Source organism: Dinoponera quadriceps, unplaced genomic scaffold (assembly GCF_001313825.1).
Source record: "Dinoponera quadriceps isolate SergipeBrazil2010 unplaced genomic scaffold, ASM131382v1 scaffold1658, whole genome shotgun sequence".
NCBI classification, from domain to species: Eukaryota; Metazoa; Arthropoda; class Insecta; order Hymenoptera; family Formicidae; genus Dinoponera; species Dinoponera quadriceps.
In genome coordinates this window covers 376306-404006 of record NW_014555920.1, presented here as the reverse complement: position 1 = coordinate 404006, position 27701 = coordinate 376306, and the positions used below count along the sequence as shown (strand labels likewise).

The following is a 27701-nucleotide window of genomic DNA, read 5'->3' as shown; positions in this document are numbered from 1 at the left end:
CTGACGGACGTCGCCGCCGCGGCTTTTGCGGAGCAACCCTTCGAAGAATGGGCACCGTATGGTTGAACGCCACGTTGAAACTGCACGTTATGCACGGCCGATTTCGTGCGCGAATAAATAAAACACGGCCCGTGATCTCGGGAACCCGATTCGATCTCGGAAGCAATTAGAGAATCGCTTCTTCGAGTACTCATGCTTTCTAAAGTGCGATCAGTGTATCATCACGGAGAAGCAGTCAATAGTCTCCGATTCGTATTAGTATGGCACTGCGGATCGATAAAATTTCGCTGCAAACGGCATTAATGCATTCCCATTAATTGCAACGATACTGTATAGAAAATGGACTTCAAAAACAGTGTCGAGGAAAACTGTATACATTTTTACCATTGAACCAATGCACTGAACTACTTAATGGATTTTAATGAATACATCTGTACAAATACGATCACCTTTGCTTGGCTCGGAGAGAAATCCTTTGATTAATTCGAGCGGCGTATTCTAAGTCGATTCTAAACAATGAACTCCTTTCTTTCTTTTTAACACGGCCTCCGAGTTCTGTGTCGGGCGGGAGACGGATCGCGTTTTCGCAATTTCGGGAAAACCGGCAATTTGGTCGCGTTATATCGTTGGTCGGCCACGCGAAAGCGCATTAAAGAATCATCCATCCATCTATACGAGGGGATAGGTACTCGACTGCCCGGCATAATGCCGTCACTCGAGCCCCTCCGGTACACAGCCGAGAGGCTCTCGCGGCACGCACGCGAGCGCAATGTGCATACATTGTAAAAAATGACGGATGATGATTTCCCGAGCCGATGACTCTCTATGCGGGGCGCACGCGAACGTGTCGAGTATGAATTGCAGAAAATAGCGGACGATGATTTTCTGACTCGATGACCGCATATCCGAGACAACATAAAAAAGAAAAATAGAGAAAGAAACGGTTTGTTATACGAGCGTTCTAGATTTCCTCCTAAATACCCCCTCGCGATGCGCGTGTGCACGTGTGCGTCTGTGTGTGTGTGTGTGTGTGTGTGTATGCGCGTTCTAAATCACCGACGGAAATCATTCGCCCCGGTTTCGCTGGGAATGACGGAAGTCGTATCGACTTCTTGCAGAACTCCGCGGGAATGCGATTGTGGGAAAAGAAAAAGGCGGTGTGCACACAAGTTTCGTCGTGAGGATAAGTTCGGCGCTGAAATTACTCGAAAAGCGCTTCACTGCGCCTTCGTGTGCCGCGAGAGAGATTTATCCCTCGACCGGGGGAATTTCACTTGCGTAGATTGTACATTACATCTCTCGTTATTTCGCGCGCTAGAAATTACATTTTTCAAATACGCGAACTTAGGTCGATATTGATTCAGATTATTATTATTATATCCTCCGGTAATCATTGCTCGTTAAATCCGCGAAGAGTATTCTTTTCCGACCATCACCGGCGATCCAAAAGATTCCTCGTCCCGTTATGAAAATCATTCATCTGTGTATCCGTATAATAAGAATAATCCACCTCAGACTTCGTGCTAGTGCTCGGTGAGACGTAAGGAACGCGAGCAAACGCACGCGAACGTAATAGCGCATTCATCAAACGCGTATGCAAGGAAATATTGGGTAACGTTATGAAAAACACCCTCTCGAGAAGTGTACGTTACCTCTGATCGCCTTCGTACGATTACTTGACGCTGAGAATGATCGAGTCACGCTTTTCGAACAATACATTCCATGTTCCAGAAACGAGCTCTTTATTCTTCTCAAATCTCTTTAAGTGAAATCTCGCTCAAAACGAGCGGAAATTCATTCGAAGCGACACTATCGCTCGAAGTCGCAAGATTGTGAATGTTTCTCTCAAGCTTAGAATGAATTTCGGCCTCATACGAGCGAATATTTCAATAAATTAGAGCGAATTCGATCCTGTAACAGTACGATGCATCAGATTCACTCTTCAATTTCGAATGAAAATATTCACCCGACGATTTGGAATGGAGAATCCGCTCTCGACGAGCGAAAGGCCGCTCGAATTCGAGTGACTCGGCTGTCACCCTATTTTTCGAGTAGAATTTCACTCCGAGCAATTCCGAGAGTGCGAATCATAAGTTCACCTCATCTCCTCGAGGGAATTGTCGTGGACACGCGAGTTTTCGCGACCCGCATGTCCAACAATGAAACAACTGGCCGAGAAACGAAAGCGCTCATCGACGGGAAACCGTAACAGCTCCCCCCCGGTTCTGGTCGTCTCACTCGTCTGAGCTCGTGTCCATCCATCCGCGTCGCTCTACCAGTCGGATTCCGGTCGCAACCCTAAAGCAACCCTCGTCAGCCACTCAGTCGTGAATATGCCGCGGCTCGCGACAAGAGCGTGCACGCGAGCGCGAGAGACAAGACGACCCCAAGACTACGACGTTTGCATAGGGATGGTTGTGATACTACTAATATAATACTGCTATCGTTATTATGACACATATTCCTTTCAATATCGGGCATTTTCGTATCGATATTCGTGCGTGAACATACGATATCTTGAAAAGTAGCTTTGCAAGACAAACCCTTCCCTGCTTCTTATATTTCTTCTAATTTCAAAGATTTCTTTAAATTTCAATACCAATATCGGCATAGATATTTTGGTTCTGATACGATAATGATATCGACCCGTTTCAATATTAATATCGATACTTTCATGGTATCACAACATTCCTACGTTTGCGTACCCGGGAGGACACGATTGCAACGTCAGACTGCGCGAATGGACGCAGTGTTTTTCGACAACTCGATCGCACGGTTCCGTAAGCGGAAAGCTCGATACTTGCCGCATATCGTCGTCGGTAGCTCGCTCGCGACAGGAGAAAAAGCGCGTAATGACAACGTCGAGCCACAATGTTTCTCGTGTAATTCATGAACGGGTTATGGCCGGTCTCTTGCGCCGGCTCTTTAGTTCCATATCTCACGCGAGAAATATAAAAAAGCTCGCGACAGGGCGGACGGCCGGCGAGGGTGCACAGGTGCCCGTTGTTAAGGGCTGCCGGGGCCCGAGGGGACCGGGGGGGTCGAGCGAGAACGCGGTTTCGCGATTGTTCGCGCGGCTTGCGCGCCGCTTAATTGGACTGATAGAGTCGATTCGATGCTCAACGAGCCTTTATGCCCCGTGACCCGCGCCGGATAAAAGTAATAACTTAACTGAAAGGTCAAAGGGTGCTTATCGCCCGCGAGTGCAAAGCAGCGAGGGCTGTTGGCGGGGGTGGAGTTGGAGGAGTTGGAAGAGAGGAAGAGGGAGACCTTGAGTGGAGGTGAGGCTCCCTTCGGGGTAAACCGCTTCGCCATGCTGCTTCGTATTTGCTTTGAAACTGCGATTCTAATCGTTTCTAACGCAGCCGGTTAATGGCACGGAGGGTAGATGAAATTTTTTCAACTCGGGGCTCGTAGTCGTTTTGGTTTCAGTGTGAAATGGCGTGGAAGTTCAGTATCGCGCGAGTCAGGGAGTAATCTCGTCAAGATGACGGGCTTAATTGCTCAGGACGTCCCATTAGTATATTATTGAATATAAATAATAATGATAGAGTAATATAAAGCACAGAGTGACGGATCGCTCCGCTCATACCCGACGGCGTTACGCGCGATTTGCATAAATGCAACCACATACGAGATGAAATCCATCAGAGGATCCTAATGGCGCCGCACGGTTGTTCGAGGCACGGCGAAGACACACAATTTGGCAAGAAATAATAACAGTGTCGAGCGCACCCGTTAAATCCCCACTCCCTTCTTGTAATTTCGCCGTTTCGCGAGGCGCCCGGGCAACGTTTTTTCTCCTCTCGTGATAACGCTTTTACGAAAAGCCGCGAAGACGACGACGGTGAATTATATTTTCAGCCATTACCTCGTTTACGTATCTGCAACGACGATCGCGTATTAATTATTGTTAGGCGTGTGAAACGTCATCCGCGTGACTTAGAATTCGAAGAGACCTCAAACGCACACGACACGTGTCACGCTGGTAATTAATTATTTCGCGGGCCCGCGCGGGCTCACGCAAAGGAACCACGCGTAATCGCGAAGTCGGTCGTTCGAAAATAGTCAAATGACATTGAAACGGACTACAAATAGCTTCTTCCAGGATTTCAATTTGCATATGAAAAAAAAAATAAACTCCCACAGTTAAAAACTAGATGTTCATATAATACAACTGAAATGTAGTTACCAGATCTAGGTTTTGTGAGAGTTAATTCTTTCTTCCGTGTACGATTATAGTCATAAAAATGAGCTCCCACAGCTATAAACTAAATCCGGTAACTGCAAACGAAACTGATAATTAAATTTCAATTGTATTACATGGATAACTGATTTTTAGCTATAGGATCGAATTCTTTTCTTCCATGTACGTGTTGCATGACTCGAGAATGGTTGCGTTAATCTGCTAACAAATCTAATATTTTTCTTAGTTTCATCTCATAGAGGAAGTAAAAATATCTCTGACAACGTATGAAACAATAGCTTCTAATTAAAACAATGTCAATTTGTTACAGTAAATTGTTATAACAGTCGTTCTCTGTCTCTCTCGGGAGAAAAATTGAGCGATGAACAAAATGACGGATTTTAATTCTACACACGTCCTGTTGAATGTTCTAAACGCGACGGTCGCGTAAATACAAGGGGACACCGGTAATGGACGGTAATTAAATAAAAGAATGCATGTGTCGACCCTACGGGAAATCATTGCGTCTCCGCAATTCTTGTTAACGTTTGAGATATTAAAAGATTGCGACTTACGTGACTCCGAAAGAGAACACGCTCGTACGTTTACGCGTATCTCACGGCGGATCGGAGGGACGCTTCCGTGATGATATGAGGATGAAGGTGGACGATGGAAAGGCAACGGAGCGTCGACAAAAAGTTTTACCTGGAACGCGACGTCGACGGCAATACGTTACCCCTCTGGCGTATGATGCGTGTTCCGCGAGTCGAACCGCCGTCCTCTCGTAAATCTCGCTCGTCCGCGAATAAATCGTGACGTTATTTACATTATCGTATTTAATATTTGGACGAGCCGGCATCACTGGCGAATTAGCATCGATTATACGGATCCTTCGTAATTTAAAACGTGATGATTATCAACAAGCACGAAGAAAATCTATAATTAATGAATACTATTAATAATGAGGGAACGTTCCAGTCATTTAGACAAATTTCCTCAATAATATTCAGAAATGCTAGTATTTCTTTAAGTGTCAGACATTCCGATACTTCGGATGAGTTTCGCAATACATCTCGTATTTAATAGGAAAACGTTTTCCCCGAGAATTACTAAAAGAAAAAACTCTCCTATTGGACACGAGAAGTATTCCGAAACTTGTAAAAAAAGTGTGCGGTAACTGATCACACAGTCCGGCATTCTTTTCCGGCTACGTCGACCGCGAGTGGGCGCGAGTGCCCACTTGTTCGCTGAAAAATTACAACTCGCAAATTTCGCTCCGGCCGCTTCCTGCCCCGACGTAACGTCCGCTGCGAACGAAGCGCAGTCGATATCTCCCTTTCTCTCTCTGCCTCGTTGTCCCCGCGGTCGTTTTCCAGCCGCCTTCCGCCGGCGTCTCCCGTGAGAATCGTAGCGTACCTGCGTCGTAGGGTCAAGAGCCGAGTCGCCCCGTCTTTATCCGGGAATTAATTACCCATTAGCAATTACCCGCGTCCGACGAGCCGCGCGAGCGAGCGCGCGAGTTCCCTCTGAACGTCCCGGCGTCTCGGCGCCGCAGCGTTCCCCGTAGATATCACGGATGATTCACCGTGGGGTTAGGCCCCCGGGGCCCTTCGCCGCCCTCGCCTCACCTCACTTCTCCAACCTCCTCCCCTTCGCCCGGGAGAATCAATTGAGCGCGTTAGCTTTAAATATATACGGCGGGGCCTCGCGCGCGAGCCGAGCGAGAGCGAGCGCGAACTGAATTATGTGGCACATTTTGACAATTAATAGTCGCTAATGAAGACACAATCGGGCTGCCCCGGAGCGCTCTCGCCTTTCACCCCTTTTCTCGGCCCCGGAATAATATAGAGGGATTAACAAAGAACGGGAGGACTGAGGAGGATAGGGGGAAAGGAGTAAGTGGGGAGAGGGCGAGTTGGGCAAACGCCGGAGCTTCATAACTCTCTGAAGTAATTGAGAGCTCAACTTCGAGGCCGCGTTATTCCACCACGTTACAGTATTACACCTATGTATGTGTGTGTGTGTGGGCGAGTGATTGCGCGAGTGCCGAGGCTGGGATGCACGTGTGTGCACCTTCACGTGGCGATCGCGAGGCAGGGCCGCCTTCGGGCGATAAGCGACGAGGCAGTCGTCTTCGGAACGCACACGGTCGAAGAGGGTCACGATAACGTTGTGTTTCAATGTATTAATAAAAGAAAGGGAGGATTTGGTCGATCGTTGATGCAGCACGATTTCCAGCACTTTCGATATTGAGCAATCAGAATTGCATTTGCCGGCGAAAAAAAGTGAATTTCCCGTTCAATTTGACTTTGCGTTTAGTATTTCAAGAGGAAGAAAGAGAGAGAAAGAGAGGGAGAATGTCAGTGACGATTGACGATCGATTCTATCCGAATGTTGGAAACAACGGGTAATGTAACTCGCCGTTTAATCGAGGTAGTTGACCGTTCAAGCCGATTTAATCACGCTTTTACACTCGGACACAAACGAAAAGGACTCGAAAAACAGTGCTCAGGTCTCACCATCGGTGACCACCTCGGCGTTCAACCTGTTAAGGTGAACCTATCCTCCGGGCACACGAATTCCGTGACCGTCTCTGTATCAACGCGCACTTACGTCAAGGCACTAAATGCAACGATACGATCGCGGTTGCGGGAAGAACCGGGCCGAGACAGAGAAAGAGGAAGAGAGGGAACGCGCGATTATTAATGTGCGCCGCGGATTAATTATTATTACCCGGCTGATTTGTTTCAATTTGTAGCGGGGTCCTTTGATCGCGGCCGAATCGTGTTTCCATCCGGGTCTCGCCCGGTGTCCGGCCGGATTTATTCGTCGTGCGTCGTCGCGCGCGGTGCCCGGACGTACCACCGGCCCGGGTACCCCCGGTACCCTCGGTACCTGCCTCCGCTGACACTGAAATATCGCGAGAACGATTTTCAAGTTCGACGGGCGAGCGAGCGCGGCCCTCCTCGTGACGCGACCGCTCGTTTGTCACGACGCAAGGATACGGCGCGTACGATCGATAACTCGAGGCCCCCGTGTGACGTCCTTTCTCTCTCTATCTCTCTATCTCTCTTCCTTTCTCTCCCTTTTTTTCCCTTTCTCTCTTTCTTTCTTTCGCACTTTTTCTCTTTCTCTCTTGCTCCTTGCAAAGCGAAAATCCCATGCGATCCCCGAACTCGAGCCTTCCGGCAACGACCCAACGGGCCTTTGGTCGTATTATTTTTCTCACTGGACATTAGCGTTCGTGGGTTTAATTTCTCGCGTATAATCGCAATTGTCTCGTGTATTCGTCTCGCTGTTTCTTCCGGGCCGTCTTGCGTCACGGATACGTAACAGTTCCCCTTTGAGGCGCTACGTCGCCGGAAATACGTTAAATACGAACCGTAACTTTCTATTCGGCTTCGACCGGCGTCGACCGTTTTTCTCGATTGCACACGTGCGTATGAGGCATCCGCTAACTTTGCGTTATTACGTCGGAATTTTGTCCCCGAGGTAATTTAGAGATAGGGAAATGTCGTGTATGAATGCACGTTTGATGTTCCCGTCCGCTACGGTTTTGTAAAAAAGTCGTCGAACGGGAAAAGGATTTCCGGAAGAGGCGGATCCGCGCAGCTGTTCGTCGCGAAAAATGCAAACGGCACACGGGCGATCAAGAATACGGTATTTGTCGCAGCGACATTCCTTATAAATCAATATCACGCTCTAATGACGCTCGAGTAACTCGGAGCACGTCGGCCGTGATTAAACTTCACAAGTGATTATCGAATATATAATTTTCCATGTTACGGGCCCGAAGGAAATATGCGAAAAGTAATTTCTGATTTTCTATATTAAGCGTATCGCAACAGAGCGTTGCGCAAACTCACCTCATGGTCGTCCGAAGACCGCTAGAGCAGAGTTGATTTACGACGAGATGTGATTTATAATAAACACGACACGCTCACTCGATCAGTATGTCGCGCGATGAGAAAATATGGAAAACTTGAACGCCACGGTAACTCGTAAATCGATTGGTACACGCATCTCGCGAGGCTCATGCATCATCTGTCACATGTTAACACGTTGGTACCCCCGGTGTCCTGACTTGTAAGAATGCATCTTTGCCGACGTATACGCACACACTACCTAAGTCGATTAACACATTTTACGGATAATTAAAGAGTATTATAAATATTTCTCGTAATTATAAATAAGAGGAGTGGGCATGGAAGCGCACGGGGAAACATTCTCTCGTGACATTTTTCGTGAGTGATATCAGTCTTCCACGCATGATTCAGAAGGATTGTTTCACATATATGGAAGATCTATATAAAGAATAAAGGCCGGTTACCCCACCTTCGGATAAATTTATCTAATGGTTTAAATATCCGAAGAGCATTCTCGTACGGAAATAAACTACAAGAATACGAAAAGATTATCGGCATGTATAGTTATAGTTCTTCAATAGTATATCAGTAATTCTTATACTTCGATCGATTTCGGCTACGTTCAGCTCGTATACACTGTTATTGTTAGGTTATCGATCTGAATATATATCCTTTTCAACTATTTTCATGACTCATCAATTCTAGTTATGGTAGTTATATCACGGAAAGCTAAACATGCTCGAATAATGCCGAACCGAGATGCCGAACTATAAATATATTCCCCTTGCCTCGAAACTGTCACTCCCGCTGTGCTAATACTTCGCCTGCACAGGAATATTAGCTCAGCTAATACTTCGTCTGCCAGTACTAAAAATCTATAGTTTACGTTATGTATACTACAGATTTTCAGTACGGCGGTGAATATCAGAACGCAGCCGCATTCTTATATTCATGGTCGATGCAAAGTCGCGTTTCTCGCGGTAATCCCGCGCCTCGGCCCAAAGGTTCATCGATCCCGCTGGAAATCACGTCAACAACGCGACGGCTGGCTCGCCTCTCACGTGTTCGCGAAATAAGAGAAACGACGAGAGGGCTCTCAGAGACCAGAGGTGAAGAAACGAAGGCGAATCGTGTAAAAGAGAACGACGGAGAGGCGAGTCTCGCGAAAGGGAAACGAAGATGGAGGCGGCTAGGGCAGGAGCGCGGCGAGGAAGACGCGGGGGTGTGTTCTGAAGTAGAAAAAGAAAATAGAGCGAAGAGAGAGAGAGAGAGAGAGAGAGAGGGAGGGAGGAAGGCGAGGCCGACGCATTCTTCGCAGGAATGTAAATCAAGTCTCCGGCGAGGCAGCCCAGACCGCGCCGATGCCGGCGGGGGTGCGCTAGCGTCCACCACTAAATAATTACAAGCTCTTAATTAACGACGAGGGCCGATCGTAAAGCCATCCGTGGCCGCGCGAGCTCAACCTCTCTCTCTCTCTCTCTCATTCCTCGATCTTTTTCTCTCCCTTTCGCTTTTTCTCTCCCCCCCTTTCTCTCTCTCTTTCTCTCTTTCACTCTCTCTCGCCCCGCAATCCCGCGGACGCATGTTTCGAGATTATTTAAACGAGCAATGGTAACAAACGTTATGCGGACGGACCTTACCGGGCCGCAACCGCCGCCCGTCGTCGCCGCCGCCGCCACGTCGTCCGTCGGTGACTGGCCTCTCCCTGCCCGGTGAACCCGAGTGCACCAGGAAAAAAGGCGGGAAAAAGAGATAGACGATGCCCTGCGTGTGGAGAATGCGCGAGAGAGGAGACGGAGATAGGAGAGCGAGAAAGAAAAGAAAGTATGAACGACGAGTGAAAAAGAGAGGGAGAGAGAGCTGTCTCTCGCTCTGTCTCCGCGTTCGCGAATGGCATCGAACCGGTAACCGTAATTAATCGATTCGCCTAAGCACACACGTGAAAACGCGAGGAGCGGGCCTCGCGCGAGAAACGCGGATAAATGGCCGCTGGTGGCGGGGTATACGCGAATAATTCCGTGCAAGGAATACCGGGCGATTCATTTCGTTATTTAAAGCAACGGCGGATTTCCATAGGCTTTAATTGTGCCGCTTGCGCGCGCGCGCCGAGACTTAAATCGGCGCGATCCCGAGTTAATTATGCGATAAAGTTGCGCCTGACGGTGTCGCGATAATGTCGCATCTTTTATCACCATTTCTCGAACTATTTGTCGCCAATCCGCCGGTCGAAGAGCGCACGCGCTCGCGCGTACGCGTTACGACTGTCGCTTGCGAGCGGTTAATCTTGGGAACACCGTTTTCTATTTTCCGATCGTTCGTATCACACGCACGATAGCACGTCGCGACGAGTAATCTAAAGTAATATTTAATATTTTTATTTACTTATCTGTTCATTATATATTCTACGAGGAAGAATAATTTGCTGACACGGCAAATTTTATGCTTTTTCACGCAGCAAAATCTGCCGGTTACTACACGTGGACAGCAAAACGATTTATTCAGAATGCTAATTGCTGTCGGCTGAATATATTTTGCTGAATCGAGAAATTATTTTCCTGCAAGAGCGAATTAATAGATGTAGGAAAATACTGTTTTGTTCTAACGGCGAATTAATTTGTTCTAAGGACAAATTCACTCAATTAAATTTTCTTCTTCTACACACAGTGAAAAATTTTCAGTAGAACATTTTTAACATACAATTTTTTACTATGTACTAAAAAGCGACTGTTTCCGTTCTAATTACGAATAATTCGCCAATCCGGTGATGTAAATTAAATTTTATCGCTGTCGCAACGGAAACGCAGTGGCAACAATATGGTTTCGCTGCGACAGTAAATTAATTTTTCTCCGTGTAGTAATGTGTCACACACACACACACACACACACACACACACACACACACACACACACACACACACACACACACACACACACACACACACACACACACACACACACACACACACACACACACACACACACACACACACACACACACACACACACACACACACACACACACACACACACACACACACACACACACACACACACACACACACACACACACACACACACACACACACACACACACACACACACACACACACACACACACACACACACACACACACACACACACACACACACACACACACACACACACACACACACACACACACACACACACACACACACACACACACACACACACACACACACACACACACACACACACACACACACACACACACACACACACACACACACACACACACACACACACACACACACACACACACACACACACACACACACACACACACACACACACACACACACACACACACACACACACACACACACACACACACACACACACACACACACACACACACACACACACACACACACACACACACACACACACACACACACACACACACACACACACACACACACACACACACACAGAGGGATGTAAATTTCTGTTTCGAAAATTCATTCGTCGTGCGCATTTCCAATCGATAAGTAACTTTATCTGAGCAGCGAGATAGCACGCTCGCATTTTAATTCGGTTTGGTGTGTAATTACAAAGCTTCGTAACTATTTTGCATTACACATCGCATGCAAATCCCGCGGTGAAAAATTAAATACCGGCCGTCGGCGGGTGTTGTGCAGCGCGCGTTTGCGCTTGCGCTCGCGTCAGCCGCGATCGTATCAGATCTTATTATGGTGTCACAGGTAATTAAATCCTGGGCGAGAAGCGCCGGAGCCGGGAAGCTTTCATCCTTTTCGAGCTCTCTCTCTCTCCCCCCTCCCCTTCCTCCCTCCCCCCCACCCTTCCTCTCTCTCTAGCTGACGCGCGATAAGGGTATTAAATTTGCTGGCGCCATCGTGTGCGTTCAATTAAAACGTAGACAATGGCGGGTAATAATAATCAACGACGGTACTATATAATTTGTACGCTCGATAGTGTTGCTCTTCGTTGCAACTCAGCATGAACGCGGACGTCGTAATACCGATTCGCGGGGGTTGCATACGATTACCTCCTTCCACCGAGTTGATTAGAAGGATATCCGTAATTATTTCGCTAATATCGCGGAACTGTATCCGCTGCGGAATTGATTAACTTTCCGAGTGTGCTGTGTTCCGTGTGTGCAATATTTACAGCGAATCCGATAAAGCGTCGCAGGAAAGGGTTTTACACAACGAGCTTTGCTCGTCGAGCATTTTACATGTGCACGATACTCGTGTGAAATTATCTCGGCCTTTAATTGCGACATTGCCGTGCGCCCAAGCTACGAACGAAACAGAAATTATTTTAATGTTAATTATCAGTACATTTACCCCCCAGGGGATGAGAGAAATTGCTATCTCTGATCGTACGCGGTAAAAAATGATGTGTTAAATTCAATACCGTTTCACGACCCGAACGGTCCACACCAATTTTTATGTTAACTTAATCCAAAATGAATATGTTAAAAAGTCACACAAATATTATATAAAAAATTAACACAACATTAATTAATCCATAAGTAAATGTTCGACACCGAAGTACAAAATGTGTTATTCTAATACTTACAAGTATTATGTTAACACTTATACATGTTGAATATTGACTCAACATAAAATATTGACATAACATAAACACGAAACAAGCTCATTTTGGTCGGAGGAAACTGGATTTCCGATTGTTATAAACCAAATCCGGCTCTTGTAAGAATCTTTATCGGAAATTCCGTTTCTTTCAATCAAAACGATTCGTTTCAGTGTCGCGTTGATTCGATCGAGCCTTTCTCTCCGTGCGATGCCGAAATTTCGCGCAGGAGTACATATCGAACGCTAGAACCCATTCGTCACACTCGAAAAGCGCACGATCCATCCCGACAATTAGCACACGTCTCTTCGATGCCGCAGGAACGCTCGCTCGTGCGTCCGCGCGCAATCACATTAACGCCCGCTCGCTCGCTGGCGCGCGCGCGCGTAAATTACGCCCGTCCAGCGGCCGTAAACCGCCTCGCAAAAGTGGAGCAAAGCACACTAGTTTTGATAACGTCAGACGCGGTGTTTAATATGTATCTCTAACGGGATTGGCGGATAGGATTCGCCGAAACGCGCGGGCCTTCCACGAAGACCGCGGACGGCGTTAACGGCGCGGCGAATTACATTGATTATTCCTACGATACGAATCGCGGGGTTTCCCGGCGCCTCTCCGCAACCGACGTTCGTCGTCCGAGAGAGCATGGTTGACACCCCGGCCAGTTGTCCGACTGCAATTCGCGCCCGAGAAGCATGTGAGCGTGCAATTATATCCTCGTGAAGTCGGGCCGAGTCGCGACCGCCGCGCGCGCTGCGGCCGCGACTATCGGGCGGCGATTAAAATATAATTTGCGATTAGGTCACTTAAGCGAGAGCCGGCCAGATTGGTGGCCTGTTATGTGTAGGTACGTGACGACAAATTATTACGACGCAGGACGTAATTGCGGGCCGTTTATAAGTCCCGCGCCCGGCGTTAAGGGCAATTTACACTTCGGCTCGCCGCCGTCTATCGATCCGAGGCTCTTTCGCGCGCTTTATTTATTCCGAATCCCCGTCGGGAGGAGAAACGAAACGTCGCTGACGGCCGTGCGAACGGTCGCGCGCGCGTGTCTGTGTCCTGGCAACGGAGTCGCCTTGTTCCTACGATGAATTATAGGACGAAATTGCGAAGTTCGAAGCACCGTGCGAAGCGTGTGTGTTTGCAGCTCGTGGTGTATCGTTAGATCGAACGTAACGGCCGCGGCGGAGCGCCCCGACGATGCACACACGCGCCGTGCAGTTGGGGAGGGGGGGTTAAAAATACACCGCCTGACCTCGACACGTTATGCAAAACACAACGTATCCTAGAAAACCGACCACGCGCGCGCGCTCTCTCGGTTCTTCCGCCGCCGACTGGCGGCCCCGTAATAACGGCCGATCAATGAACAATAGCGCAATAAACAACGGATCGTCCGCCAGTTCGGATTGCAATATATTTATATAGCACGTGATAAACACACGCGGAGGGGGAAGGTACGCTCGATGCAAACGTCAGATTCGTGAAATTGGTCATATCAAGCTCGCGTGACGCGTCGCACGCGCGGATCCTCCCGCCGACTCGAGAGTAAACGCGAAGCGGAATCTCCCTGCGCGCACCCTTCCGCTCAATCCGTCGGATAAACAAACCGCTTTAACGGAGCGCGCAAGTAATCGAGCGGCTCGTGCATCAATGAGAATTACAAGTGGGTTTATTCTCGTCGTTGTCCTGATATATACTCGCCCACCGTGCCGGCAAGGTGAGGGAAGGGGGTGCAGGAGGACTACGGTCGAGCAATTACACGTCCGCCGTGTGTCCAGCTGAGGAGGCAGAGTCCGGCTCGCGCGCTCGCGATTACCACGGAAATCGTGTGTAACCCTTAATTAAAATTAGAGCGGCTCTCGCGATCGCGCAGCGGGGGTGAAGAAAACGAAGCAGAAGAGGAGGAAGGGAAACGGGACGCGTTCGAATTCATTGGATCCCACGGCGAGAACCGGGATTTCAATCTTTCTCTCTCCTTCTTTCTTTCTCTTTCCCTTTCTCTCTTCCTCTCTTTCTCCGCTTACCTGCGGGTTTCGTCGGAACCCCCCCCCCTCTCCCCCGACCGCCTCATATTTATTGAGATCCGGTGTTTTACGAGCGGCGTTACGCGCCGGGAAACGTCCCACGATGAAATTGCGCCCATATCGAATGCTCCTAGACGTGCGTATCGTCGCGCAATTATGAGCAAGAGATATACGCGCGCCCCTCGGAGACGACGTTGTTCGTGTCCCGAGTGAATCTCTCTACGTATGCGTGCCTGCCTGTGTGTTTGTGTGTACGGGGTCGTTAATGAATTTCATAAAATTACAGACAGTACGAGACGTGACGTTAATGTAAATATGATTTCGCTCGCCTCGTCGGAGCGAATTACGCATGTCCGACACACTTGATCGTGACGATCTCTCAATCGCCGCGTCCGGGCGAAAGTGGTACGTGCGGAACGTTATTAATCGGCCTGTGAATCGTGAGTTCTTTCTCGAAAAGCAAATACACGGGAGAAACGGGAAGAGGTCGCGGAGTTGAATTAGAAACGTGCAACGCGCGGACGGAGAGTGGCATTATTTCAGAAAATATCTGATCGGTCGTGACGTCGCGCCGGCGACACCGGCACCGCGTACGGCACATGTACCTACACGTGTCCCGACGCACTTTATCGCGCATAATTAATCCCAGACTAGTCCTCCGTCGAGAGCGATGAGTTCGCGCACGAGAGAGAGGAATACAATTTTCTACGCCGCGCGAGCGCTCCTGTCGCTGAATTTAGCTCCCGTCGCGCGGAGAGGAGAGCATCAGGAACGATACGAGTACCTTCAACTAACATTGCGCTCTCTTTCTTTCTCTCTCTCATTACGGCCGTAAAGCATTTTCACCTGGTATCTAATATATCGAAATTTAAGTAATACATTTCTCACAGTAAACAATTTTGCGTTAAAAACGGTCCATTGAAATTTTCTGTTACTTTAACACGGAAAATATGTTAAAAAGCACACAAATATATTGTAAAATTAACACCTTCATTTTGTCATGTTGACAAGATGAATGTGTTAACACTATATATTTGTACCTTTTAACACATATTTGTTCATTTTTTAATATATCCCTCATATTAAAATAACACAAAATTTCAATGGATCGTTTCTAACACAAAAGTTTTTATTTGCCTGATTAACTGTTGCGTTTATTTTTATGTCAAAGTAGGTTTTTATCAATCTATGAGCCGTCGAAATAGACGCGAACTACTCTTAAGAGTTTCAGAGTAGCGTCGAAATTTCAACTCGTCGGGTGTCTTGTCCAAAAAGTTATTCTGATATACCTGGAATTTACCCGAAATCAAGATCTTCAAATATTGCAAATGCACGTTAAAACGTGGTGCTCCGGAACACGCATTTGGATATAGATACGCATATGCAAAACAGTACTCGCCGCAGGAAATAGCCACGTGCAGACGTAGGCACTCGGAGATGCATCTAGACGCGGGAAGGGTGCTCGAGGTAGCTTGTACTTCTCATCGGCAGACCGCGCATAACAGGACCAAGGCGATCTTTGCCAGGTCGCGAGCTAGGAGCGCATAGGTGTAACGCGCGTGACTTTTAATCCGATAATCGTGCTCACGCATCCGCCACCCTTTCCCTCCTCGTAGTCGGCCGAACCTGACTCGGGTTCAACGCGGTCTCTCGAACAGATCGAATTGATTCTCTCTCTCTTTCTCTTTGTTTCTCTCTGCCTCTTTTTCTTTCTCTCTCTTTCTACCTGGCCATTACCTGGTCATGGCTGTCAGCTCGGGCGCGCTCCGCGCCCGGCGCGAATAATATAATAAATCACGCGGGTAGAAAACGATACGAGGTGACTTCCGAGCGAGCTACCGAGCTACGTTTCCAGCTCGCGAACGAGCGAGCTCGTTGTATCTCGACGTACAACGCTCGCCCGTACGTACATACGTACTTACGTTCGTGCTTAGGTGTATATCAGCGGCGTCGCGATCTCACGACTTCCATGTTAGTCGCACTCTCCGCTCTCGGCCGCTGCCGTTGGTTACGAGCGAGAGCTCGTACGTCCGGTAACGGCGACGACGAAGACGACGGAGACAAGCGAGAGAGCATCGATCGTTGCGCCCGCTCGCCGTTTCTCATGTTTTTCCGCTTGAGATTGTTATGTAATTCCGCGGCATTGATCGTCGTCGCGCGGAGCGCGCTTAGACGCGGAAGGGGAGTCTGGCGATACCATCCTGACATCTTGATACTCGATACTTGAAAGTTGTACGATATTTCAGCGATTTGATACGATATTCTGCTTTGAAACGCTTTAGCTATGTTACCGAAGTATATATATATTTTTTTTTTTTCATAAATTTAGTGTAAAAATTTTGTCAATTAAAAATCATGTTGATAATTTATCGACAAAATGCTCCTTTATTCCAATAATAAAATTATCCAGTTGAAGTCGAAGTGAAAAGCTTCTCGATCCGGCAACCCGCAAGCTCGTAGCTTTGTTGAAGCAATTCGTTGAATTAATAACTTCTCTCATCTCTTTTGACACTCAGGTTGATTCACGTAAATTCTTGATATTTTTACCTTGATACGCAGAATCGGATCTTACGTGGAAAAATACAATTTACAGTGCACAGAGCGATAAATAGTAACTTACTTGTGCTTGCAAAGATCAATAATCACGTTTTCCTAAGAGTACTTAAAAAAAAGAAGGGTTGAATATCATGGAAAGATTAAAAAAAAAAAGAGATTTTAGCAGAGCGTGGTTTCGATCCACGGACCTCTGGGTTATGGGCCCAGCACGCTTCCACTGCGCCACTCTGCTGTTGAAGGTCGAGGAAGTTCATGCAGTTAACTCCCTACGTGCCGTGACGTAGTCTAGTAAAATAGATAAAAAAAAACAACCCCGTCGTTGCTAGCAGAGCGTGGTTTCGATCCACGGACCTCTGGGTTATGGGCCCAGCACGCTTCCACTGCGCCACTCTGCTGATGAGAGCCAGGGAAATTCATGCAGTTTACCCCCTACGTGCCGTGATGTAGTCTAGTGAAATAGATTATAAAAAAAAACCACCTCANACCCCGTCGTTGCTAGCAGAGCGTGGTTTCGATCCACGGACCTCTGGGTTATGGGCCCAGCACGCTTCCACTGCGCCACTCTGCTGTTGAAGGGCGAGGACTTTAAAGTCGGTAAAGGGTAAGGGTAGTGATCAAATCTACAAAATTCATAAATTTAATATAAACTTATTTTTTCTGTGAGAGATATTTAAGTCCTTCGGTAACTTAAATATATCGTTGTCAGTAGGTAATTCTTGAGCGAATCTACACATATCACATTACGATATACATTCGATATATATGTTATATATATTGGAAAAAAAAATATATATATATTTTTTTTATATATTCCGCGGTGGTAACGTTCCGACGATTCGATAACAATATATATATTCACATACACATATATATACACGCACACACATACTAAAACATTTTGTGTTAAAAACAATCCGCTGAAATGTTTGTTATTTTAACATGGGGAGTATGTTAAAAAGTACAAAATATATATGTTACAGTCTTGCACAATATTTAATTATTTGTACCATTTGTTATGGTGTTTGGAATTACACTAAATATATGCTGCTTGGTATAACATTCTTCGAGATGTGGTGATTCTGGTTACGCACTTGCAGTCAGTTTACGATGGGGCTGGCCAGAACGCGAAATGACTACTTCTCTCATTGAAACTTTGTGGTGTGGCCAGCAGTATCGATCAAAGTGCGAAGAGCCTGGTTATTTCGCGAAATTGCTAATTTCAAGTTTTGACCTTCACACATATCGTGTAATACTTATCACACGAAACAGCGCTAAAAATATTGCATGCTTTAAATATTGTTTTTACAGGTACAATCAACATATCTGTGTGTATTTGAAAATATCGCGCACTTGAATATTATATAAAAGTTATTGCATAACAAAAGGTTCTTATCAATTTTCTTTATTATAGCGATACGATGTGCGATCTAAGTTGATGCTTATAAAAATTACGAAAAAAAATTTTAGCAGAGCGTGGTTTCGATCCACGGACCTCTGGGTTATGGGCCCAGCACGCTTCCACTGCGCCACTCTGCTCTTCGACTCTCCAACGCTAAGAATTGCTAGTCTTATGTACGCCTTAAGTTTATTTTTTCAGGCACACATGAATATTAATAACGAATCGAGTAATAATAAATATTTTTTATAACGACATAATTATTTTAATAATTACCTTAATAATGTTTGTTTCTTTTTATCTGTATATTGCATTTCGTGCTATAATAATAGTAAGGACAGATTTCACATCTTTGATGGTCATATCTGTCATTTTTCAATTTATATATCTATTTTAAATGTATAATAATTTTAATATTTCTTCATTAATTATTGCAGAAGGGTAAAATATCGCGGTGTCTTATCGATTAATTAAACTCACGTGTTTAAGCGAGTTTCGCGAATTCATGTAAGTTTCATCACATTTGGCCTATTTTAAATTTAGGAATTTAGGAGACTCTAATCCTACGGCAATCTTAATACGCAGGCTGTTGTCTCTCGATAGCAAAATTAACGTGAACGAGATCGCGACATGGCTGACGCGAAGAGAAAACGGTCGGTGGTCGAAGAGTTAATCGTAAATAACGGCCCGGCTCGCGCACGTTCGTGACACACGACAGAATGTATGCACGAATTCTTAGATTGGATAAACGCGAATGTCAGGTGCTCGCGACGCAAAGAACGCGAGCACTATTATTAACTCGTTTTATGGCTGGCATCTAAACTGCGAATAAACGAACGATAATTATGTGGGGGGCCGCAATAAAATCTGTATTGCGCGTGTCGTGAATAAGCGAATCTCAGGTATTTTTCTCGATGTCAGCGATAAATCATCATGATATATCGGCTGTTCAATTTTATAGAAATGTCTTGTGTGCGCGGCGGTAACATTCCTACGATTCGATAACAATATGCACACCCACATACACACACACGCACGCACACACTAAAACATTTTGTGTTAAAAACAATCCGCTAAAATGTTTGTGTTATTTTAACATGGGGAGTATGTTAAAAAGTACAAAAAATATATATTAAATTAATATATTTGCCTTGTTAACATCTTCCTTTTTAACATATTCACCTTGTTAAAGTGATACGAAGATTTGAGTAGGCCGTTTGTGAGACCAAATCTTTCACCGTGTAAAACGTTCCGTGCTGTTACTGCCGCTGCCGCTGAAATATATTTCACTCGAATTTTAGAAGAGCAACTTTTCGCCAATTTCTTCTTCTTTTTGATCGGAGAGCAACATTGTGGAATTTTGTCATTTCTTTTTTCTTTCAGTCTGACATCGTCCATCAGAGTGTCTACGAATTGGTGCACAGCGAGGACCGGGAGGAACTGCAGCGACAATTAATGTGGAATTCGTTCCTTCCCGCCGAAAGCGCGAGCCTGCCGTTGCACGATGCACTCTCGCCCCAACACAGTCATCTGCTCGAACGCAGCTTCACGGTTCGCTTCCGCTGTCTTCTGGACAATACATCCGGTTTTCTGGTATGTAACATATGCTTCTTCATGTCGCATGTCATTCGTTTCGCTTGCCGACTTGTGTGCACACTTTCTACGTCTTTACACCGCGCGATTAATTCGTACAATTTTTCACGGATGGCGTGAACTTTTTTATCCTAGAGATTTCAAAACGATCATGTTCTTAATTTTAATTGGAAGATTTCCAATGTTCATTTCTAAAGTCGAATTCTTAAGTGGAGAATTCAAATCAACATTTCGAAATATAAATATTACACACGGAAAAATAAATATTGCATTCAAGTAAATATTACTTGTTTCAAGTATTTCATTCTTCTTCCTTCTTACATTAGGCCTTAGGCCTGTGCTACCTTCATGACATTTTTATATTATTATCTTATATGATCTGTTTATTGTTTTAATACTATTATGAAGAAAATATTCTTCGTTCAAGATAATCATTGCTTAAAGGAAGAAAAGTAAACCGATTAATTGCTTTTCTTCGTAGTATAATTAATACTTTTCCCTATGTATACATCAACGTGCGATATCTATGATAATCTATTATAGATTTTTTACCCGGATCTTTTATCGTTTTATAATTATGGTTTACTTATCCGAAATCATTGCACTCGCATTGTGGAACCAATAGGCGTTCCCCCCGTGCTCGGAGTCGATCCGATCTCAGTACTTGGTTCGGCTGCGCGAAAGCACGTAAATGATCTCGAAATCTTTGCAAAGGCAAATGCGCCAAGTAATTACAATAAATGGCATGCCGACTGTCCGGCAAGAATTGCGGCGAGCTAGCCGGCAGAAGAGAGCGCACGACGTTCCTTCACGGTTACAAAAGCGATGCGCCGGGTGGCATACAAAACAGTAATTAATAATTTCACTGTCATAAAGAGAAGGAGCGAACTTCTCCGCTTCACTACGCCGCCACTGTTTCCTCCGCTCTCGCGTAATTGCTTTTTTTCACGTCCAACCTCTTCGTTCACCTCCTCCTTCGATCCTGGCCTGGACATTTCCTACTTACCCTCTCGATCCGTTAGCGAAGCAAAGCGACAGTTTCGAGTAGTTGTCCGCGAAATGTCGACTTTATGATTAACGAATTTTTCATCATTGTCATAGAGAGAGATTAATTATTAAGAGGGTCCAAAAATGAAGAAATCGAAACGTTTGAGATTGCTTCAATTTCATTTGGTATCCTATTTACTATTTGAACGCAGCACACAGGGGGAGGAAATATCTAAAAAATAAAGAATATTTTTTCTACTAATAACATATTTACTTATATTCAAAATTCTTTTATTTAAATAATAATCCTCAGCTCTTCCTATTTACTATATACTCGCGATTGCAGATTTTCTTGATTTCCCAAAGACAGAACGAGCGGACGACGCTATCTTAAACGAAAGTTCATCGACCAATAAGAACTTTCACTGAACTCTTGACGCGAGTTACCTCGTTAAGTTAAATATAAAACTCTGTCCGCTTGACACATCCGGAGAGTGAGAGAACGTTCCGCCCGCGACGGTTATTCCATAATCGCGTTATTTCCGGCGCGACTGAGCGTACCGCGAGCTTTACGAATTTTCTGAACAGGAACACAATTCCGACGGGGGATTTCGAATAGCCGACTTACGTCAACGGCCTTAAATCTAGGCCGCGGGGCCGACATTCCCCGCGCAAACGCTGGACGTGTATAATCATAGGCCCAGCCAATGAACCGTGACAGCACGGCGGAGATTGAAACGATAATTCGTCCGGACGGCCGCCGAGCTGTCCATCGTTGGTACCGTTGTCTCGACGGCGTCCAAGAAAAGGTATAAATCAAGGACCAAACACAAAACCAGGCTCTCTCCCCGTCGACCTAAGGGGGAGAGAGGGAGAGTGCGAGAGAAGCCGCGGCAAAACACTAATTATCTTACGGCAAACACACCGCGCGCGGGTGCGCACCAGGTATACGATGTCGAACGCGCTGAACAGAGACAACGGTATTATCCCGCGAGAGACGAGAAGGAGAGAACGGGAGAGAAAGAGAAGGAGCGAATGAGAAAGAGAGGCGTCCTGCTCTACGGGCTGAGGTGTTCCAGGCTGCACGTACGGAGCCGCGCTCGGCTGAGTTCGGCAAAAACGGCGCCGCTTTGACGTTTATGAAAATGAAACTGTAATCGTAAAAGAGTTTACGGCGCAACAGGCTCACCGCCACCTTCTCCGCCCTCTCAGCGGCATCCCTCGCGACCGGCGTATAGCCGCCGACCTAGCTACCAAGCGCTAATTTTTCTCCGCTTTTTCTTCGCCGAGACGGATCCACGTGGGACTGTGTCCCGTCGAGAGCGCTGTGCTCTTCCTCGACTGCATCCTTCTTCATCGTGCGAGTTGACGAAGAACTGCGAGAAATGTCAAATATAATAATTATTATATATTAAAGTAATACTGACCGTGATAAAAACTGACAATAATATAGTAATACATATATAATATAACAAAACATAATATAAAATATAATATATATCATAATAATAAACGTAATACAAACAATATAATAGATATAATATAGAATCTAATAAGATAATAGATCGTAATATTTAAGATATCTGTCGCTAGGTGTCTCATTCGTGTTGTAACAGATACAGATGCTTGCGTATATGCTGCTCACATATCGTTCATATCATGATGTCAGGAAAAACATCTAATAGCGTCAAGAATTTGCACACATCTTTTGCGAACATTCCGGTCTTGTGTGATATTAATCACGTAATGATTTTTGAAAGGGTATTAAGTTGAAGTTACAATATCACATCACATTTGGCATGATAAAACATCATGCATTTCTATCTTGGTTGATCCAAATTACAAGCATATGACTACACGCGATATTTAAGTTACACTCGACGTCGTGCTTTCGACGACATTCGTCGCAATTTACGGGATATCTTCTCGCAGCGCCTTGACATCAGGGGTCGAGTTAAAGTGCTTCATGGTCAGAATCGGAAGACAGAGGAGCCACCGTTGGCTTTATTCGCCCTGTGCACACCGTTCGGTCCTCCTTCGCTATTGGAGGTGCCGCAGAAGGAAGTGATGTTCAAGAGCAAGCACAAATTGGATCTTGCGCTCGTGACAATGGACCAGAGAGGGAAGATGCTTTTGGGATATTCCGACGCGGAACTGACGAATCTGGGTGGCTACGATCTAGTCCATTACGACGACCTGGCCTACGTCGCCAGCGCGCATCAAGAACGTAAGTGGATCCTGCGTATCTTTGATTTGCACCAAGTTGATTTCATCACCTTATTTACCTCGTTAAATAACGAAGAGAAAGATAATATTCTGGCCCCTCATTAATCGAAAAATGAGGAAGCATATATAATTAAATACTTAAAATGTACCTTGGAAACGTTTCGAAATGTTCAAAAGTAAAGAATGCGTTATATCAGCTGCTAAATAAATAATTCTACAATCGCTGGAATTGATCAGTAAAATTCGCCACCTAATAATGGACATGTTAAAGAGAGACCATAATACATACAAAGATTATATAACACCACTTCCTCCCTTAATAAATTCTCCTTCGCGGCAATGTTGATCCAACGACAGGTCGGGGGTGCGCCGACTAATTTTCTCCCCCTTCGCGTTTCAGTATTGAAGACCGGTGCGTCGGGAATGATAGCCTACAGATTTCAAACGAAGGACGGCGGCTGGCAGTGGCTGCAGACCAGTTCCAGATTGGTCTACAAGAACTCGAAACCAGACTTCGTGCTGAGTACTCATCGACCTCTCATGCAAGTCTCCAGTTAACGTCTGCACGTCGACGAGCCTGACGGAGCGGGCGGTGCGATTGACGAGTTTTCACGTTTCAGGGAGGAGGAGGGCAGAGATCTGCTCGGCAAGCGCACGATGGACTTCAAGGTGAGCTATCTGGACGCCGGACTGACCAACAGTTACTTCTCGGACAGCGACAGTCTGACGGGGTCGGTGATGACGCCGACGTTACCAGCGCAGCCGGCGCCTCAGAGGGTGAACAGGAGGTACAAAACGCAGCTACGTGACTTCCTGTCGACCTGCCGCAGCAAACGCACCAAGCTCTCCGCTCAGTCGTCGGTCTCGCCGCCCGTCACGCCGACGGTGGCGTCCGTCGACTACCTCGCCGCGGACACCAGCGCGGCGGCCGCGGTCGCAGCTGCCTATAGCAATCTGAACACCATGTACCCGACGCCGTACGCGCCCACAGCGGTCGCAGCTAGCACCGACCCCTCCTTGACGACTTACATCGGTCACACGGGCAACTACCATCAGACTCTCTATCCTGCCACCGCGTTAGACAACAGGTAGGTCGGCCCGAGAGATGATCCGAAGAGTTCTCGATACGAAGAGATACGCCTTATTCAGTACCATAGAGTTCTCGATATTAATAGAGAAGCAACGTTGAGTTCAATATATTGATACTTATTGATATCTCTAGTATCCTATTATTATCGTCCGATGTAACTACAAAATTACTAATAATACGAAGCGAACTACAATACTAAACTAACGATAACGAACCACAAAAGAAAAAGATTTGCAAGATCTTCGCTAAAGAGATCGACAGCTTATATTTGCTAATTTAGCAACACGAAGAAAAGTACGCATTGCAAATGTTACGCAAATGTATTCGCTTTCCCTATACAGGTACCTCACAGCCGCGACGGAGAACCTGTTCCAATACAGGCCGCTGGGCTCGTACTACCCGGAGTACCACACCGGCACCGCGTACAACGGCTTCATCGACGTCTCGCTGCCCACGTACGAGACCCATCAGCTGACAAGCAAGACCGAGGAGAAGCTTTACTGCCAGCAGCTCGGCAGCGGCGAGTCGCCGAAATACAGCTACGTGGAGACGAGACACCCCGGCAGCGTCAGCAGCTCGCCCTACGCCGCCAGCCCAGTGGCGAGCGCGTCCACGATGCACCCAGCGACGGCCGACATCAACGTCGTGCGCGCCGGGAGCAGGCACTCGCTGGAGGGTGGCGCGTCGTCCAGCAACTCGGCGGGTAGCTCGCCGGTGACCGGCGCGGCCAACGGCGTCTTGACGCCGAAGATGGAGGACGTGAAACCCGAAGTCTACGGCAGCAACGAGACGCCGCGGCAGACCGTGCTGATGTGGGGCGCGCCGCCGTCCCGCACGCCGCCCAGGAACAACGGCAGCTATAGCCCGCCGACGCCGCACTCGACCCACTCGTCCACGCATTCGACCAACGCCACCGGTGATCCGCTCAAGTCGTTGGCGGAGATGAACTCTATGAACGGGGACTGCAAGTGGCGGCAGACCTCCCCTACGGATCAACAAGTGACCGCGCCGAGTCCGCCGAGGAACAACAAAACTCAGCAGCCCCCGTCTCAGCAGCATCACCATCCGCAGCACCAGCAATACCCGGTGACCACGTCGCAGTACCAAGCGGCCGCGGCGGCCGCCGCCACCGGCACCATCGGATACACGCATCCTCATCCGAGCCATGGCCACGGGGAAGCGGGCTCCGAGGTATGGCAAGGAGTGCAACACCACCATCACTACCAGTACTATCCCTACCACCATCACCACCCCGCACCACCAAGGCACACGCCCCAGTGAGTGTCACTGCTGCCTCACAGATTTTATTATAATTTTCCATCGGCGTTCGGGGTAAGGTGGCCAACCCCCAGAGCTATCAGCCTTTCGAGAGATCTCGTTTCGCGTCTTCACTCATCCTCGGCTTTCTCGTGAAATTCTAATCATTGAAATTGTGCCTCTTTTCATGTTGAATCGGAGGGGTTGCTTCGCTCTTTCATTTCTTAACAATGAGAATTGTCAGGGATTTTGGTAATGCTACATGAGAACAGACGGCTTAAAATTGTTAATTTTTAACGCCTTTAAGGCAAAGTACGAGAATTTTTTAAACGACTTCGGACGGTTGGTCACCTTAATTTAGGGTGAATGCGAGATGCCGGAGGTGTGTACGAATGGCTGCCATGTTGAATCGAACTGTCACTCGCGAACATTGAAAGTTTCACCTGATATTTATCAATCGAAACAATCTGTTAGAGAATCGTGCGTAAAATTACGTAAAATTCACTTTTAGTGGGTTGTTCTTCCCAAGTACCTTATATTCGAATGGCAGCACGTATAATCAATGTTGTTTACTGCATACTGAATGTTGTTTGTGCACAGATTGATCGTTCGTGACAGTAATGGTTGATGATAGGAGTCTCATTGTACATACACAGGCGTCTCTCCATTGAAAGGCAAAATCAATCGTACAGATTGAAATAAACGTGATTGCGTACTTCACGGAAACGCGAGAGTTTCCGTTACGGAGTTGTCGAATTAGAAAATTTGGGTCATCTTATTAGCAGACGACGAGTGCCAATTGGATGCAGTTTATCAACACACTTGATAATGCGTAAAAAAATGTGTACACGCTTCTTTTATAAACATGTACGAAACTGTTAAGTTTCGCGTATACCGTCAAACGTACTCGTCCACTCGGCACGTCGTATCGAAAGCAAGTGCATGACGAATTAAAAGTTCAATTATTTATTTCCTACGTCATTTTACACATAACTTTGTCAACGATTATTTACAAAGCTCACTGTCACTGTTTACAAGAATCATTACAGTTAAATAACGAACCGAACGTTTAAGTGTACACATACTCATATGATAATACGTCCAAGTTTAAGAAGAACGATGAGCGTATGTATAATTTAATGCTAAAATGTATCTTCAAAACGTTTCGAAATGCTCGAAATATGCACAATGTTAATATGATACAATGTTTTTTGCTGGAAAACGGATTTGGTTGTCGCGACTGGTTATGACGATACATCTAGTCTCATCTTTCTGAGAGTAGCACGCTCAGCAAATAAATAAAGACGTACAAATCGAGCGATCGAGGAAGCGCTGGCTTCCTCGACGCGACATTAGAGAACAGAGTTCTAGCCGCGTGATTACTATCCGGCTTAAGAGGAGCTTAATTTAGCACACGTGAAGATAACGGGGAGACCGTCCATTTGGTTGCAGCACGCCACCGTCGGCTGCGGGAACGGGGACGGCGGGGGTGGGAACAGGCATGGGCATGGGCACCGGGGCGGACAACAGCACCAGCAACAGCAACGTCTTGTACCACCCTCCGCACCACCACCACCATCATCACGTAGTGGGATCATCAGCGGCGGCGGCGGCAGCGGCGGCGGCAGCAGCGGCGGGAATGGGCCCAACTGTCCCGCAGATTCCAAACCGGACGCCGGGAGTCCTCTGTTGTCCATCTCTGAGGTGACTAACACCCTGCTCAACCAATAGTCCCTTCGCCACCTCGGCGTCGCTCTATATCAGTGAAGAAGGTACGATCTCGCCGAGAGAAAAGTTCACGTTGCTCTGGAAACGAGTAGGGGATCACAGTGCGCGAGTGAAGTTCTAGTTCAGTTGTAGTTTCGCATGATTTCTGCAGTCTTATAAATGTTATAATGTATATGTGGTAATAAAATTGTT

The 27701-nt window shown here is 46.6% G+C and overlaps 1 protein-coding gene and 4 non-coding genes across 5 annotated transcripts in view; 1 reads left to right on the top strand and 4 right to left on the bottom strand.

The window, feature by feature from the left end:
- Nucleotides 1-27489, top strand: part of LOC106745752 — a 186769-nt gene extending 159280 nt beyond the window's left edge. The window contains exons 5-10 of the mRNA XM_014621635.1: nucleotides 20012-20221; nucleotides 23141-23435; nucleotides 23835-23980; nucleotides 24059-24522; nucleotides 24866-25801; nucleotides 27234-27489. Of these exons, the coding sequence (XP_014477121.1) occupies nucleotides 20012-20221; nucleotides 23141-23435; nucleotides 23835-23980; nucleotides 24059-24522; nucleotides 24866-25801; nucleotides 27234-27489 (2307 nt within the window). The remainder of the gene's footprint in view (nucleotides 1-20011; nucleotides 20222-23140; nucleotides 23436-23834; nucleotides 23981-24058; nucleotides 24523-24865; nucleotides 25802-27233) is intronic.
- Trnam-cau lies at nucleotides 17393-17464 on the bottom strand. Its single transcript has one exon. It is a non-coding gene; the product is annotated as a tRNA-Met (tRNA).
- Trnam-cau lies at nucleotides 17556-17627 on the bottom strand. Its single transcript has one exon. It is a non-coding gene; the product is annotated as a tRNA-Met (tRNA).
- On the bottom strand, nucleotides 17729-17800 carry Trnam-cau. Its single transcript has one exon. It is a non-coding gene; the product is annotated as a tRNA-Met (tRNA).
- Nucleotides 18697-18768, bottom strand: Trnam-cau. Its single transcript has one exon. It is a non-coding gene; the product is annotated as a tRNA-Met (tRNA).
- Nucleotides 27490-27701: the final 212 nt, after the last annotated feature.